Source organism: Oncorhynchus masou, unplaced genomic scaffold (assembly GCF_036934945.1).
Source record: "Oncorhynchus masou masou isolate Uvic2021 unplaced genomic scaffold, UVic_Omas_1.1 unplaced_scaffold_1562, whole genome shotgun sequence".
NCBI lineage: Eukaryota > Metazoa > Chordata > Actinopteri > Salmoniformes > Salmonidae > Oncorhynchus > Oncorhynchus masou.
In genome coordinates, this window is record NW_027005680.1 from 110001 (window position 1) to 130000 (window position 20000).

Sequence of the window (20000 nt, forward strand, 5' to 3'; positions counted from 1 at the left end):
ACAGAGTTTCATTCTCCATGGTTACTGAACCAGGAACAGAGTTTTATTCTCCATGGTTACTGAACCAGGAACAGAGTTTCATTCTCCATGGTTACTGAACCAGGAACAGAGTTTCATTCACCTCAGGGTTTGTCATTCTCTCTCTTTTTCTGTGGTTCTGTGGTTGATGTCTGTAGGGAGGGAGGATCTGTGGTTTTGTGTTTGGTGTCTGTAAGGAGGGAGGTTCTGTGTTTCTGTCATTGGTGCCTGTAGGGAGGTGATGTGATTCTGTGGTTCTGTAGTTCTGTAGGGAGGGAGGTTCTTTGGTTCTGTAGGGAGGGAGGTTCTGTTATTCTGTAGGGAGGGAGGTTCTGTTGTTCTGTAGGGAGGGAGATTCTTTGGTTCTGTAGCGAGGGAGGTTCTGTTGTTCTGTAGGGAGGGAGGTTCTGTTGTTCTGTAGGGAGGGAGGTTCTTTGGTGTCTGTAGGGAGGGAGGTTCTTTGGTTCTGTAGGGAGGGAGGTTCTGTTGTTTTGTAGGGAGGGAGGTTCTTTGGTGTCTGCAGGGAGGGAGGTTCTTTGGTGTCTGCAGGGAGGGAGGTTCTGTAGTTCTGTAGGGAGGGAGGTTCTTTGGTTCTGTAGGGAGGGAGGTTCTTTGGTTCTGTAGGGAGGGAGGTTCTTTGGTGTCTGCAGGGAGGGAGGTTCTTTGGTGTCTGCAGGGAGGGAGGTTCTGTAGTTCTGTAGGGAGGGAGGTTCTTTGGTTCTGTAGGGAGGGAGGTTCTTTGGTTCTGTAGGGAGGGAGGTTCTGTAGTTCTGTAGGGAGGGAGGTTCTTTGGTTCTGTAGGGAGGGAGGTTCTTTGGTTCTGTAGGGAGGGAGGTTCTTTGGTTCTGTAGGGAGGGAGGTTCTGTAGTTCTGTAGGGAGGGAGGTTCTTTGGTTCTGTAGCGAGGGAGGTTCTGTTGTTCTGTAGGGAGGGAGGTTCTTTGGTGTCTGTAGGGAGGGAGGTTCTGTAGTTCTGTAGGGAGGGAGGTTCTTTGGTTCTGTAGGGAGGGAGGTTCTTTGGTTCTGTAGGGTGGTTTATAGAGGACATTGTAACCAAAATGGCACCCTATTCCCTATATAGTGAACCACTAGTGACCAGGGCCCTATTCGCTATATAGTGCACTACTTAGACCAGAGCCCTATTCCCTATATAGTGAACTACTAGTGACCAGGGCCCTATTCCCTATATAGTGAACTACTAGTGACCAGGGCCCTATTCCCTATATAGTGAACCACTAGTGACCAGGGCCCTATTCCCTATATAGTGCAGTACTAGTGACCAGAGCCATATTCCCTATATAGTGAACTACTAGTGACCAGAGCCCTGCTCCATATATAGTGAACTACTAGTGACCAGAGCCCTATTCCCTATATAGTGAACTACTAGTGACCAGGGCCCTATTCTCTATATAGTGCACTACTTAGACCAGGACCCTCTTCCCTATATAGTGGCCTACTTTAGACCAGATCTCTATGGCACCCTACTCCCTATATAGTGCACCACATTAGACCAGAGCCCTATTCCCTATATAGTGCACAACTTGTGACCAGGGCCCTATTCCCTATATAGTGCACTATTAGTGACCAGGGCCCTATTCCCTATATAGTTAACTACTAGTGACCAGAGCCCTATTCCCTATCTAGTGAACTACTAGTGACCAGGGCCCTATTCCCATTATAGTGAACTACTAGTGACCAGAGCCCTAATCCCTATCTAGTGAACTACTAGTGACCAGAGCCCTATTCCCTATATAGTGAACTACTAGTGTACAGAGTCCTATTCCCTATATAGTGCACTACTTTAGACCAGGGCCCTATTCCCTATATAGTGAACTACTTTAGACCAGGGCCCTATTCCCTATATAGTGAACTACTAGTGACCAGAGCCCTATTCCCTATATAGTTAACTACTAGTGACCAGAGCCCTATTCCCTATATAGTGAACTACTAGTGACCAGAGCCCTATTCCCCACCTAGTAAACTACTAGTGACCAGAGCCCTATTCCCTATATAGTGAACTACTAGTGACCAGGGCCCTATTCCCTATATAGTGAACTACTTTAGACCAGGGCCCTATTCCCTATATAGTTAACTACTTGTGACCAGAGCCCTATTCCCTATATAGTGAACTACTTTAGACCAGGGCCCTATTCCCTATATAGTTAACTACTTGTGACCAGAGCCCTATTCCCTATATAGTGCAGTACTAGTGACCAGGCCCCTATTCACTATATAGTGAACTACTTTAGACCAGGGCCCTATTCCCTATATAGTTAACTACTTGTGACCAGAGCCCTATTCCCTATATAGTGCAGTACTAGTGACCAGGCCCCTATTCACTATATAGTGCACTACTAGTTACCAGTGACCTATTCCCTATATAGTGAACTACTAGTGAACAGAGCCCTATTCCCTATATAGTGCAGGACTAGTGACCAGGGCCCTATTCCCTATATAGTGCACGACTTTAGAATAGAGCCCTATTCCCTATATAGTGAACTACTAGTGACCAGATCCCTATTCCATATATAGTGGTACTACTAGTGACCAGAGCCCTATTCCTTATATAGTGAACTACTAGTGACCAGGGCCCTATTCCCTATATAGTGAACTACTAGTGAACAGAGCCCTATTCCCTATATAGTGAACTACTAGTGACCAGAGCCCTATTCCCTATATAGTGAACTACTAGTGAACAGAGCCCTATTCCCTATATAGTGAACTACTAGTGACCAGAGCCCTATTCCCTATATAGTGAACTACTAGTGAACAGAGCCCTATTCCCTATATAGTGAACAACTAGTGACCAGAGTCCACCCACTGACGTTGAATCATAATTATATTTAACAAGCGCTACGCAGATGACCCGCCAAGTAAACAAACTGTGTATTTCTATAATGTAGTGAATTTGGAGTGTATCCCGACTGGAAACCGCCTACCGTGGACTATTCAACTCCTTCGCCATGACAACAAGAGGTTAAAACCATCCCAAAGTGGCTGTTTGTACTAAAGGCCAATCCTCGACTTTGGCGATGTCATTTACAAAATAGCCTCCAATACCCTACTCAACAAATTGGATGCAGTCTATCACAGTGCCATCCCTTTTGTCACCAAAGCCCCATATACTACCCACCATTGCGACCTGTACACTCTCGTTGGCTGGCCCTCGCTTCATACTCATCACCAAACCCACTGGCTCCATGTCGTCTACAAGACCCTGCTAGGTAAAGTCCCCCCTTATCTCAGCTCGCTGGTCACCATAGCATCTCCCACCTGTAGCACACGCTCCAGCAGGTATATCTCTCTAGTCACCCCCAAAACCAATTCTTTCTTTGGCCGCCTCTCCTTCCACTCTGCTGCCAATGACTGGAACGAACTACAAAAAGCACTGAAACTGGAAACACTTATCTCCCTCACTGGCTTTAAGCACCAACTGTCAGAGCAGCTCACAGATTACTGCACCTGTACATAGCCCACCTATATTTTAGCCCAAACAACTACCTCTTTCCCTACTGTATTTAATTAATTGATTTATTTTGCTCCTTTGCACCCCATTATTTTTATTTCTACTTTGCACATTCTTCCACTGCAAATCTACCATTCCAGTGTTTTACTTGCTATACTGTATTTACTTTGCCACCATGGCCTTTTTTTGCCTTTACCTCCCTTATCTCACCTCATTTGCTCACATCGTATATAGACTTGTTTATACTGTATTATTGACTGTATGTTTGTTTTACTCCATGTGTAACTCTGTGTTGTTGTATGTGTCGAACTGCTTTGCTTTATCCTGGCCAGGTCGCAATTGTAAATGAGAACTTGTTCTCAACTTGCCTACCTGGTTAAATAAAGGTGAAAGAAAAAAAGAAAAAAAAGGCGTACAAAATCAAAATGATAAATTACGACTTCTTAAAACCAAGGGTTATTACCAATTTATGACAGTCCTGTGACAGTCCTACGTAGCGTTGCTACTGACCTATGTCTTTTAGTTCAGAAGGTTACAAGATATTATGTGTGATACGGAGTTATGAGCGCCCTATGCACCGTTATGTAGCATTATGTAGTGTTATGTAATGTGTGTAGCATTATGTAGCATTATGCAGTGTTATGTAGCATTATGTAGTGTTATGCAGCATTATGTAGTGTTATGTAGCATTATGTAGTGTTATGTAGCGGTATGTAACATAATGTAGCATTATGTAGTGTTATGTAGCATTATGTAGTGTTATGTAGTGGTATGTAACATAATGTAGCATTATGTAGTGTTATGTAGTGTTATGTAGCAGTTTATAAAGTTATGCAGCATTATGTAGTGTTATGCAGCATTATGTAGTGTTATGTAGCATTATGTAGTGTTATGTAGCGGTATGTAACATAATGTATTATTATGTAGTGTTATGTAGCATTATGTAGTGTTATGTAGCGGTATGTAACATAATGTAGCATTATGTAGTGTTATGTAGCATTATGTAGTGTTATGTAGTGGTATGTAACATAATGTAGCATTATGTAGTGTTATGTAGCAGTTTGTAAAGTTATGCAGCATTATGTAGTGTTATGTAGCATTATGTAGTGTTATGTAGCATTATGTAGTGTTATGTAGCGGTATGTAACATAATGTAGCATTATGTAGTGTTATGTAGCATTATGTAGTGTTATGTAGCGGTATGTAACATAATGTAGCATTATGTAGTGTTATGTAGCATTATGTAGTGTTATGTAGTGGTATGTAACATAATGTAGCATTATGTAGTGTTATGTAGTGTTATGTAGCAGTTTGTAAAGTTATGCAGCATTATGTAGTGTTATGTAGCATTATGTAGTGTTATGTAGCATTATGAAGTGTTATGTAGCAGTATGTAGTGTTATGAAGCATTATGTAGTGTTATGTAGCATTATGTAGTGTTATGTAGCATTATGTAGTGTTATGTAGCGGTATGTAACATAATGTAGCATTATGTAGTGTTATGTAGTGTTATGTAGCAGTTTGTAAGGTTATGCAGCATTATGTAGTGTTATATAGCATTATGTAGTGTTATTTAGCATTATGTAACATTATGTAGTGTCATGTAGTGTTATGTAGTGTTATGTAACATTATGTAGTGTTATGCAGTGTTATGTAGTGTTATGTAACATTATGTAGTATTATGTAGCATTATGTAACATTATGTAGTGTTATGTAGCATTATGTAGTGTCATGTATTGTTATGTAGTGTTATGTAACATTATGTAGTGTTATGTAACATTATGTAACATTACGTAGTGTCATGTAGTGTTATGTAATGTTATGTAACATTATGTAGTGTTATGTAGAGTTATGTAGCGTTATGTAGTGTTATGTAACATTATGTAGTGTTATGCAGTGTTATGTAGTATTATGTAACATTATGTAGTGTTATGTAGCATTATGTAACATTATGTAGTGTTATGTAGCATTATGTAGTGTCATGTATTGTTATGTAGTGTTATGTAACATTATGTAGTGTTATGTAACATTATGTAACATTACGTAGTGTCATGTAGTGTTATGTAATGTTATGTAACATTATGTAGTGTTATGTAGTGTTATGTAGCGTTATGTAGTGTTATGTAGCATTATGTAGTATCATGTCGTGTTATGTAGTGTTATGTAACATTATGTAGTGTTATGTAGCATTATGTAACATTATGTAGTGTCATGTAGTGTTATGTAGTGTTATGTAGCGTTATGTAACATAATGTAGTGTTATGTAGTGTTATGTAGTGTTATGTAGTGCTATGTAACATAATGTAGCATTATGTAACATAATGTAGTGTTATGTAGTGTTATGTAGTGTAATGGAGTGTTATGTAACATTATGTAGTATCATGTCGTGTTATGTAGTGTTATGTAACATTATGTAGTGTTATGTAGCATTATGTAGCATTATGTAGTGTCATGTAGTGTTATGTAGTGTTATGTAGCGTTATGTAACATAATGTAGTGTTATGTAGTGTTATGTAGTGTTATGTAGTGCTATGTAACATAATGTAGCATTATGTAACATAATGTAGTGTTATGTAGTGTAATGGAGTGTTATGTAACATTATGTAGTATCATGTCGTGTTATGTAGTGTTATGTAACATTATGTAGTGTTATGTAGCATTATGTAACATTATGTAGTGTCATGTAGTGTTATGTAGCGTTATGTAACATAATGTAGTGTTATGTAGTGTAATGGAGTGTTATGTAGCATTGTAACCTATGTCCTAACTTTCCACAGCGTCGTCGGTAGCGTCGACACAGGTTTCTGCGGTAACCAGTGACTCGGCTGGCTCCTCCTACTCCATCAGCGGCATTCTGGGTATCAGCTCAGCTAACGACGGGAAGCGGAAGAGAGACGATGGTGAGAGACGGTGTGTGTGTGTGTGTGTTCGGTCTTCTCTGATGGAGTGGAGAGAGTTACAGCTGATCAGCCAGGTCACACCAGACCCAAGGCCGTATTCCACTTTCCTTCAGGTCTGCAGGACGTCGGGAGATGAGTTCAAAACCGTCCACTAGAGGCGACGATGAGCGCTCGTTTCTCAACCATTAGGAATTAAATGCCACAAGTTTACCGTCGAGTTGGGGGGATAACCCTTACATTTAACCATCGAGTTAGATAACCCTTACATTTAACCATCGAGTTGGGGGGATAACCCTTACATTTAACCATAGAGTTGGGGGGATAACCCTTACATTTAACCATAGAGTTGGGGGGATAACCCTTACATTTAACCATAGAGTTGGGGGGGGTAACCCTTACATTTAACCATAGAGTTGGGGGGTAACCCTTACATTTAACCATAGAGTTGGGGGGGATAACCCTTACATTTAACCATAGAGTTGGGGGGATAACCCTTACATTTAACCATAGAGTTGGGGGGGATAACCCTTACATTTAACCATAGAGTTGGGGGGGTAACCCTTACATTTAACCATAGAGTTGGGGGGGATAACCCTTACATTTAACCATAGAGTTGGGGGGGGGGATAACCCTTACATTTAACCATAGAGTTAACTTACATTTAACCATAGAGTTGGGGGGGGATAACCCTTACATTTAACCATAGAGTTGGGGGGGGATAACCCTTACATTTAACCATAGAGTTGGGGGGGATAACCCTTACATTTAACCATAGAGTTGGGGGGATAACCCTTACATTTAACCATCGAGTTGGGGGGTAACCCTTACATTTAACCATAGAGTTGGGGGGATAACCCTTACATTTAACCATAGAGTTGGGGGGGATAACCCTTACATTTAACCATCGAGTTGGGGGGGATAACCCTTACATTTAACCATCGAGTTGGGGGGGATAACCCTTACATTTAACCATCGAGTTGGGGGGATAACCCTTACATTTAACCATAGAGTTGGGGGGGGATAACCCTTACATTTAACCATAGAGTTGGGGGGGGATAACCCTTACATTTAACCATAGAGTTGGGGGGATAACCCTTACATTTAACCATAGAGTTGGGGGGGGATAACCCTTACATTTAACCATAGAGTTGGGGGGATAACCCTTACATTTAACCATAGAGTTGGGGGGGGGGGATAACCCTTACATTTAACCATAGAGTTGGGGGGATAACCCTTACATTTAACCATAGAGTTGGGGGGATAACCCTTACATTTAACCATCGAGTTGGGGGGATAACCTTTACATTTAACCATCGAGTTGGGGGGGATAACCCTTACATTTAACCATAGAGTTGGGGGGGATAACCCTTACATTTAACCATAGAGTTGGGGGGATAACCCTTACATTTAACCATAGAGTTGGGGGGGATAACCCTTACATTTAACCATAGAGTTGGGGGGATAACCTTACATTTAACCATAGAGTTGGGGGGATAACCCTTACATTTAACCATAGAGTTGGGGGGGGATAACCCTTACATTTAACCATAGAGTTGGGGGGGATAACCCTTACATTTAACCATAGAGTTGGGGGGATAACCCTTACATTTAACCATAGAGTTGGGGGGATAACCCTTACATTTAACCATAGAGTTGGGGGGGATAACCCTTACATTTAACCATAGAGTTGGGGGGATAACCCTTACATTTAACCATAGAGTTGGGGGGATAACCCTTACATTTAACCATAGAGTTGGGGGGGATAACCCTTACATTTAACCATAGAGTTGGGGGGATAACCCTTACATTTAACCATAGAGTTGGGGGGGGATAACCCTTACATTTAACCATAGAGTTGGGGGGATAACCCTTACATTTAACCATAGAGTTGGGGGGGGGATAACCCTTACATTTAACCATAGAGTTGGGGGGATAACCCTTACATTTAACCATAGAGTTGGGGGGGATAACCCTTACATTTAACCATAGAGTTGGGGGGATAACCCTTACATTTAACCATAGAGTTGGGGGGGTAACCCTTACATTTAACCATCGAGTTGGGGGGGATAACCCTTACATTTAACCATCGAGTTGGGGGGATAACCCTTACATTTAACCATAGAGTTGGGGGGATAACCCTTACATTTAACCATAGAGTTGGGGGGTAACCCTTACATTTAACCATAGAGTTGGGGGGATAACCCTTACATTTAACCATAGAGTTGGGGGGGGGATAACCCTTACATTTAACCATAGAGTTGGGGGGGGGATAACCCTTACATTTAACCATAGAGTTGGGGGGGGGATAACCCTTACATTTAACCATAGAGTTGGGGGGATAACCCTTACATTTAACCATAGAGTTGGGGGGGATAACCCTTACATTTAACCATCGAGTTGGGGGGATAACCCTTACATTTAACCATAGAGTTGGGGGGATAACCCTTACATTTAACCATAGAGTTGGGGGGACATTTAACCATAGAGTTGGGGGGATAACCCTTACATTTAACCATAGAGTTGGGGGGGGATAACCCTTACATTTAACCATCGAGTTGGGGGGGATAACCCTTACATTTAACCATAGAGTTGGGGGTTAAACCCATTTAACCACATTTAACCATAACCAGTTGGGGGGATAACCCTTACATTTAACCATAGAGTTGGGGGGGGATAACCCTTACATTTAACCATAGAGTTGGGGGGATAACCCTTACATTTAACCATAGAGTTGGGGGGGATAACCCTTACATTTAACCATAGAGTTGGGGGGGATAACCCTTACATTTAACCATAGAGTTGGGGGGGGTAACCCTTACATTTAACCATAGAGTTGGGGGGGATAACCCTTACATTTAACCATCGAGTTGGGGGGATAACCCTTACATTTAACCATAGAGTTGGGGGGGGAATAACCCTTACATTTAACCATAGAGTTGGGGGGGATAACCCTTACATTTAACCATAGAGTTGGGGGGATAACCCTTACATTTAACCATAGAGTTGGGGGGATAACCCTTACATTTAACCATAGAGTTGGGGGGGATAACCCTTACATTTAACCATAGAGTTGGGGGGATAACCCTTACATTTAACCATAGAGTTGGGGGGGATAACCCTTACATTTAACCATAGAGTTGGGGGGGATAACCCTTACATTTAACCATAGAGTTGGGGGGGATAACCCTTACATTTAACCATAGAGTTGGGGGGATAACCCTTACATTTAACCATAGAGTTGGGGGGATAACCCTTACATTTAACCATAGAGTTGGGGGGGATAACCCTTACATTTAACCATAGAGTTGGGGGGGATAACCCTTACATTTAACCATCGAGTTGGGGGGGTAACCCTTACATTTAACCATAGAGTTGGGGGGGATAACCCTTACATTTAACCATAGAGTTGGGGGGGGGATAACCCTTACATTTAACCATAGAGTTGGGGGGGATAACCCTTACATTTAACCATAGAGTTGGGGGGGATAACCCTTACATTTAACCATAGAGTTGGGGGGGGTAACCCTTACATTTAACCATCGAGTTGGGGGGGGTAACCCTTACATTTAACCATCGAGTTGGGGGGATAACCCTTACATTTAACCATAGAGTTGGGGGGGATAACCCTTACATTTAACCATAGAGTTGGGGGGATAACCCTTACATTTAACCATAGAGTTGGGGGGTGGATAACCCTTACATTTAACCATAGAGTTGGGGGGGATAACCCTTACATTTAACCATAGAGTTGGGGTGGATAACCCTTACATTTAACCGTCGAGTTGGGGGGGGATAACCCTTACATTTAACCATAGAGTTGGGGGGGGATAACCCTTACATTTAACCATCGAGTTGGGGGGGATAACCCTTACATTTAACCATCGAGTTGGGGGGATAACCCTTACATTTAACCACCGAGTTGGGGGGGGATAACCCTTACATTTAACCATCGAGTTGGGGGGGGGATAACCCTTACATTTAACCATAGAGTTGGGGGGGATAACCCTTACATTTAACCATAGAGTTGGGGGGTAACCCTTACATTTAACCATCGAGTTGGGGGGGGATAACCCTTACATTTAACCATCGAGTTGGGGGGGGATAACCCTTACATTTAACCATAGAGTTGGGGGGATAACCCTTACATTTAACCATAGAGTTGGGGGGATAACCCTTACATTTAACCATCGAGTTGGGAGGGGGATAACCCTTACATTTAACCATCGAGTTGGGGGGGGATAACCCTTACATTTAACCATAGAGTTGGGGGGGTAACCCTTACATTTAACCATAGAGTTGGGGGGGTAACCCTTACATTTAACCATAGAGTTGGGGGGGATAACCCTTACATTTAACCATAGAGTTGGGGTGGTAACCCTTACATTTAACCATCGAGTTGGGGGGGATAACCCTTACATTTAACCATCGAGTTGGGGGGATAACCCTTACATTTAACCATAGAGTTGGGGGGGGATAACCCTTACATTTAACCATCGAGTTGGGGGGATAACCCTTACATTTAACCATCGAGTTGGGGGGATAACCCTTACATTTAACCATCGAGTTGAGGGGGGGTATAACCCTTACATTTAACCATAGAGTGGGGGGGGATAACCCTTACATTTAACCATAGAGTTGGGGGGATAACCCTTACATTTAACCATAGAGTTGGGGGGATAACCCTTACATTTAACCATAGAGTTGGGGGGATAACCCTTACATTTAACCATCGAGTTGGGGGGGATAACCCTTACATTTAACCATCGAGTTGGGGGGATAACCCTTACATTTAACCATCGAGTTGGGGGGTAACCCTTACATTTAACCATAGAGTTGGGGGGGATAACCCTTACATTTAACCATAGAGTTGGGGGGATAACCCTTACATTTAACCATAGAGTTGGGGGGGTAACCCTTACATTTAACCATAGAGTTGGGGGGATAACCCTTACATTTAACCATAGAGTTGGGGGGGGAGATAACCCTTACATTTAACCATCGAGTTGGGGGGGATAACCCTTACATTTAACCATAGAGTTGGGGGTAACCCTTACATTTAACCATAGAGTTGGGGGGATAACCCTTACATTTAACCGTAGAGTTGGGGGGGGGGAATAACCCTTACATTTAACCATAGAGTTGGGGGGGGGGAATAACCCTTACATTTAACCATCGAGAGACAGACCGCAGAAGATGACAGACGCCCCTGTGGAGTAGAGGACAGATGGAGGGAAGCCAAACACATCAGGCCCAATGACAGATGTGTGTGTGTCTCTGTGTGTGTGTGTGTGTGTGTGTGTGTGTGTGTGTGTGTGTGTGTGTGTGTGTGTGTGTGTGTGTGTGTGTGTGTGTGTGTGTGTGTGTGTGTGTGTGTGTGTGTGTGTGTTGAGCACAAGGGAGCATTGAAACCCACAACTGGCAAATCCAAAGTAAATATCTTTATTGAGACCTGTGTTGTCTGTGTTACTGTAAATGTATTTGTGTGTGTGTGTGTCTGTGTGTCTCTGTGTCTGTGTGTGTGTGTGTGTCTGTGTGTCTCTGTGTGTGTGTGTGTGTGTGTGTGTGTGTGTCTCTGTGTGTGTGTGTGTGTGTGTGTGTGTCTGTGCGTCTCTGTGTGTGTTTGTGTGTGTGTTTGTGTGCATCTCTGTGTGTGTGTGTGTGTGTGTCTTTGCGTCTCTCTCTCTCTGTGTGTGTGTGTGTGTCTTTGCGTCTGTGTGTGTGTGTGTTTGTGTGTGTGTGGAGCCCAGCAGCGTTCCGTCACCCCCCCTTGTTGTGACATCTGGTCCTGTCTCATTTACTGCAGGGTACTGTCTGATGACTTTTTAATGTACACACACACACACACACACACACACACACACACACACACACACACACACACACACACACACACACACACACACACACACACACACACACACACACACACACACACACACACACACACACACACACACAGAGAGACACACACACACCTGTACACCCTGGTTTATAATAACACACACACACACCCACGCGCTCCCATGTCTCCTAAACATTCCAGAGAATTGCGCTGACCCCCTAGAGTGTCCTGAATGCTTCCGATACGCTCTGATACCCGCCTCCCGTCAAAACAGAGGGAATGTTCCACAGTGAGGGCCACACAGACGGGTTTGAATCAGTCGACAAAGAGAGGTGGCTTTTTACCAGCTCTTGTCTGGGATTATATTATATTACAGTATATTATATTATATTATATTATACTATATTACACTATATTATATTAAATCATATTATATTACACTATATTATATTACACTATAATATATTACATTATATTATATTACAGTATATTATATTATATCACATTATATTATATTATACTATATTACACTATATTATATTAAATCATATTATATTACACTATATTATATTATATTACAGCATATTATATTATACTATATTATATTATATCATATTATATTATACTATATTATATTATATCATATTATATTTCACTATATTATTGTACAGTATATTATATTACACTATATTATATTATTTCATATTATATTATATTATATTATATTACACTATATTATATTATATTACACTATATTATATTATATCAAATTATATTATACTATATTATAATATATCATATTATATTATACTGTATTATATCATATTATATTATATCATATTATATTATATCATATTATAATATATGATATTATATCATATGATATTATACTCTATTATATTATATGATATTATATTATATTATAATATATTATATTATATTATATCATATTATATTACACTATATTATATTACACTATATTATATTATATTACACTATATTATATCATATTATATTATACTATATTATGTTATCATATTATATAATATTATTTTACACTATATTATATCACATCATATTATATTACACTGTATTATATTACACTATATTATATTATACAATATTACAGTATATTATATTATATTATATCATATTATACTATATTATATTATATTATATCATATTATATTATAATATATTATATTATATCATATTATATTGTATTACACTATATTATATCACATCATATTATATTACGCTATATTATATTACACTATATTATATTATACTATATTATATTATACTATATTATATTACACTATATTATATTACACTATATTATATTACGCTATATTATATTATATCATATTATATTACACTATATTATATTACACTATATTATATTATACTATATTATATTATACTATATTATATTACACTATATTATATTATATTATATCATATTATATTATATTACACTATATTATATTACACTATATTATATTATATCATATTACATTATATTATACTATATTATATTACACTATGTCATATTACACAATATTATATCACATCATATTATATTATATTATACTATATTATATTACACTATATTATATTATATTACACTATATTATATTATATGATATCATATTATATTATATTACATTACACTATATTATATTATACTATATTATATTACACTATATTATATTACACTATATTATATTATATTATACTATATTATATTACACTATATTACATTACACTATATTATATTAAATCATATTATATTACACTATATTATATTATATCATATTATATTATATTACACTATATTATATCATATTATATTACACTATATTATATTATATTATATTACACTATATTATATCATATTATATTACACTATATTATATTATATCATATTATATTATATTACACTATATTATATCATATTATATTACACTATATTATATTATATTATATTACACTATATTATATCATATTATATTACACTATATTATATTATATCATATTATATTATATTACACTATATTATATCATTTTATATTATATTACACTATATTATATTACATCATATTACATCATATTATATTATATTATATTATACCATATTATATTACACTATATTATATTATATTATATTACATCATATTACATCATATTATATTATATTATATCATATTATATTATATTACACTATATTATATCATATTATATTATATTACACTATATTATATTACATCATATTACATCATATTATATTATATTATATTATATCATATTATATTACACTATATTATATCATATTATATTATATTACATCATATTACATCATATTATATTATATTATATCATATTATATTACACTATATTATATTATATTATATTACACTATATTATATCATATTATATTACACTATATCATATTATATCATATTATATTACACTATATTATATCATATTATATTACACTATATTATATTATATTATATTACACTATATTATATCATATTATATTACACTATATTATATTACATCATATTACATCATATTATATTATATTATATTATATCATATTATATTATATTATACTATATTATATCATATTATATTACACTATATTATATCATATTATATTACACTATATTATATTATATCATATTATATTATATTACATTATATTACATCATATTATATTATATTATATTATATCATATTACATTATATTATGTCATATTATATTACACTATATTATATTACATCATATTACATCATATTATATTATATTACACTATATTATATCATATTATATTATATTACATTATATTACATCATATTATATTATATTATATTATATCATATTACATTATATTATGTCATATTATATTACACTATATTATATTACATCATATTACATCATATTATATTACACTGTATTATATCATATTATATTATATTACACTATATTATATCATATTATATTACACTATATTATATTACACTATATTATATTATATCATATTATATTATATTACACTATATTATATTATATTATATCATATTATATTATATTACACTATATTGTATTATATCATATTATATTATATTACACTATATTATATTACACTGTATTATATCATATTATATTATATTACACTGTATTATATCATATTATATTATATTATATCATATTATATTATATTACACTATATTATATTATATCATATTATATTATATTACACTATATTACATTATATTACATTATATTATATTATATTATATCATATTATATTATATTACACTATATTATATTATATCATATTATATTATATTACACTATATTATATTACACTGTATTATATCATATTATATTATATTACACTGTATTATATCATATTATATTATATTACACTATATTATATTATATCATATTATATTATATTACACTATATTACATTATATTACATTATATTATATTATAGTATATCATATTATATTATATTACACTGTATTATATCATATTACATTATATTATATCGGCCTGTTCTGATAATACTATTCATATGATAGTTTTAAGCTACACTATGTCCATTCTATTCATTGTGTTTCTATGTCCGTTGTACTCGTTATAGTCTCTGTCCATTCTATTCATTGTGTTTCTATGTCCGTTGTACTCGTTATAGTCTCTGTCCATTCTATTCATTGTATTTCTATGTCCGTTGTGCTCGTTATAGTCTCTGTCCATTCTATTCATTATGTTTCTTTGTCCGTTGTACTCATTATAGTCTATGTCCATTCTATTCATTATGTTTCTATGTCCGTTGTTCTCGTTATAGTCTATGTCCATTCTATTCATTATGTTTCTATGTCCGTTGTACTCGTTATAGTCTATGTCCATTCTATTCATTATGTTTCTATGTCCGTTGTACTAATTATAGTCTATGCCCATTCTATTCATAATGTTTCTATGTCCGTTGTTCTCGTTATAGTCTATGTCCATTCTATTCATTATGTTTCTATGTCCGTTGTACTAGTTATAGTCTATGTCCATTCTATTCATTATGTTTCTATGACAGCGTCTCAGCGGTCTGTTCCATTCTCTCATTAACAGCTCTGCTAATCACAGCGACAATTAGCCTAGCCCCCGCTGTGGCCTCACACACACACACACACACACACACACACACACACACACACACACACACACACACACACACACACACACACACACACACACACACACTGCCTAATTGCCTCAGACACACAGAGAAACACGACATGGGAAACATCATGCCAAAACCAACATGATCTCACAGCCAATTTGACTTCACATTCTGACGTTTCGCCACGTTTCTCCACACGTCATTTTTTTCAAAGTTGTTCCAGACGTAAAACATGTAAAAAAAACAAAACACCTCACAGCTGTTTAAATTTAGGCAATCATTCTGATTTGTGATTGGTTAAGGTAAGGGTTAATGTCTGGGATAGGGTTGTGATTGGTTAAGGTAAGGGTTGAGGTTTGGGATAGGGTTATGATTGGTTAAGGTAAGGGTTAAGGTTTGGGATAGGGTTGTGATTGGTTAAGGTAAGGGTTAAGGTTTGGGATAGGGTTGTGATTGGTTAAGGTAAGGGTTAAGGTTTGGGATAGGGTTGTGATTGGTTAAGGTAAGGGTTGAGGTTTGGGATAGGGTTATGATTGGTTAAGGTAAGGGTTAAGGTCTGGGATAGGGTTATGATTGGTTAAGGTAAGTGTTAAGGTCTGGGATAGGGTTGTGATTGGTTAAGGTAAGGGTTAAGGTCTGGGATAGGGTTGTGACTGGTTAAGGTAAGGGTTAAGGTCTGGGATAGGGTTGTGATTGGTTAAGGTAAGGGTTAAGGTCTGGGATAGGGTTGTGATTGGTTAAGGTAAGTGTTAAGGTCTGGGATAGGGTTGTGATTGGTTAAGGTAAGGGTTAAGGTTTGGGATAGGGTTGTGATTGGTTAAGGTAAGGGTTAAGGTCTGGGATAGGGTTGTGATTGGTTAAGGTAAGTGTTAAGGTTTGGGATAGGGTTATGATTGGTGAAGGTAAGGGTTAAGGTCTGGGATAGGGTTGTGATTGGTTAAGGTAAGGGTTAAGGTCTGGGATAGGGTTGTGATTGGTTAAGGTAAGGGTTAAGGTCTGGGATAGGGTTGTGATTGGTTAAGGTAAGGGTCAAGGTCTGGGATAGGGTTGTGATTGGTTAAGGTAAGGGTTAAGGTCTGGGATAGAGAAACACGACAGGGTTAAGGGTTAAGGTCTGGGATAGGGTTGTGATTGGTTAAGGTAAGGGTTAAGGTCTGGGATAGGGTTGTGATTGGTTAAGGTAAGGGTTAAGGTCTGGGATAGGGTTGTGATTGGTTAAGGTAAGGGTTAAGGATCTTGGATAGGGTTGTGATTGGTTAAGGTAAGGGTTAAGGTCTGGGATAGGGTTGTGATTGGTTAAGGTAAGGGTTAAGGTCTGGGACAGGGTTGTGATTGGTTAAGGTAAGGGTTAAGGTCTGGGATAGGGTTATGATTGGTAAAGGTAAGGGTTAAGGTCTGGGATAGGGTTGTGATTGGTTAAGGTAAGGGTTAAGGTTTGGGATAGGGTTATGATTGGTAAAGGTAAGTGTTAAGGTCTGGGATAGGGTTGTGATTGGTTAAGGTAAGGGTTAAGGTCTGGGATAGGGTTATGATTGGTTAAGGTAAGGGTTAAGGTATGGGATAGGGTTGTGATTGGTTAAGGTAAGGGTTAAGGTCTGGGATAGGGTTGTGATTGGTTAAGGTAAGGGTTAAGGTCTGGGATAGGGTTGTGATTGGTTAAGGTAAGGGTTAAGGTCTGGGATAGGGTTAAGAATGAAAAACGAGTCTCGAACACTGGGGATTGAACACGTGACCCTCGGAGCCCATCCGCCATCCCCGTCCACAACACCCTAAACAAAAAACCCAAGCCTACTTGGGTGGCAGGTAGTCTGGAACCGAAAGGTTGCTGGATCGAATCCCGAACCGACAAGATACACACCCCTGTCGCCAATGACATGGAAGTGGATTAAGGCAGCCCCCCCCCCCCCCCTCGCCCCTCGACCCCCCCGCACCTCTCTCATTCAGAATGCATTCAGTTGTACAACTGACTAGGGGAGGGGGAAGTCGGGATGAATGGAGAGAAGAGGAGGACTATGGGAGAACTTGACTTGTGCGGCCTAAAGGACACTGTTGTGTCTAACTCTTTTCTCTCTCCCCTACACAGGGGTGTGTATCCTGGTCTCTCCCCCCCTACACAGGGGTGTGTATCCTGGTCTCTCCCCCCCTACACAGGGGTGTGTATCCTGGTCTCTCCCCTACACAGGGGTGTGTATCCTGGTCTCTCCCCTACACAGGGGTGTGTATCCTGGTCTCTCTCCCCTACACAGGGGTGTGTATCCTGGTCTCTCCCCTACACAGGGGTGTGTATCCTGGTCTCTCTCCCCTACACAGTGGTGTGTATCCTGGTCTCTCCCACTACACAGTGGTGTGTATCCTGGTCTCTCCCCCCCTACACAGGGGTGTGTGTCCTGGTCTCTGTCCCCTACACAGGGGTATGTGTCCTGGTCTCTCTCCCCTACACAGGGGTGTGTATCCTGGTCTCTCCCCCTACACAGGGGTGTGTATCCTGGTCTCTCCCCCCCTACACAGGGGTGTGTATCCTGGTCTCTCCCCTACACAGGGGTGTGTATCCTGGTCTCTCCCCTACACAGGGGTGTGTATCCTGGTCTCTCTCCCCCCTACACAGGGGTGTGTATCCTGGTCTCTCTCCCCTACACAGGGGTGTGTATCCTGGTCTCTCCCCTACACAGGGGTGTGTATCCTGGTCTCTCCCCTACACAGGGGTGTGTATCCTGGTCTCTCTCCCCCTACACAGGGGTGTGTATCCTGGTCTCTCTCCCTACACAGGGGTGTGTATCCTGGTCTCTCTCCCCTTACACAGGGGTGTGTATCCTGGTCTCTCTCCCCCCTACACAGGGGTGTGTATCCTGTTTCCTCCCCCCCTACACAGGGGTGTGTATCCTGGTCTCTCCCCCCCTACACAGGGGTGTATCCTGGTCTCTACCCCCTACACAGGGGTGTGTATCCTGGTCTCTCTCCCCTACACAGGGGTGTGTGTCCTGGTCTCTCTCCCCTACACAGGGGTGTGTGTCCTGGTCTCTCCCCCCTACACAGGGGTGTGTATCCTGGTCTCTCTCCCCCTACACAGGGGTGTGTATCCTGGTCTCTCCCCTACACAGGGGTGTGTGTCCTGGTCTCTCCCCTACACAGGGGTGTGTATCCTGGTCTCTCTCCCCCTACACAGGGGTGTGTATCCTGGTCTCTCCCCTACACAGGGGTGTGTATCCTGGTCTCTCCCCCTACACAGGGGTGTGTATCCTGGTCTCTCTCCCCTACACAGGGGTGTGTATCCTGGTCTCTCCCCTACACAGGGGTGTGTATCCTGGTCTCTCCCCCTACACAGGGGTGTGTATCCTGGTCTCTCCCCCTACACAGGGGTGTGTATCCTGGTCTCTCTCCCCTACACAAGGGTGTGTATCCTGGTCTCTCTCCCCTACACAGGGGTGTGTATCATGGTCTCTGTCCCTTACACAGGGGTGTGTGTCCTGGTCTCTCTCCCCTACACAGGGGTGTGTATCCTGGTCTCTCCCCCTACACAGGGGTGTGTATCCTGGTCTCTCCTCCCCTACACAGGGGTGTGTATCCTGGTCTCTCTCCCCTACACAGG

At 39.0% G+C, this 20000-nt stretch overlaps 1 protein-coding gene across 1 annotated transcript in view; it reads left to right on the top strand.

The window, feature by feature from the left end:
• Nucleotides 1–20000, top strand: part of LOC135531252 (paired box protein Pax-5-like) — a gene marked incomplete at its 3' end in the record, with an annotated part of 87542 nt that overhangs the window by 61865 nt on the left and 5677 nt on the right. The window contains 1 exon segment of the mRNA XM_064959378.1: nucleotides 6260–6382. Within this exon segment, the coding sequence (XP_064815450.1) occupies nucleotides 6260–6382 (123 nt within the window).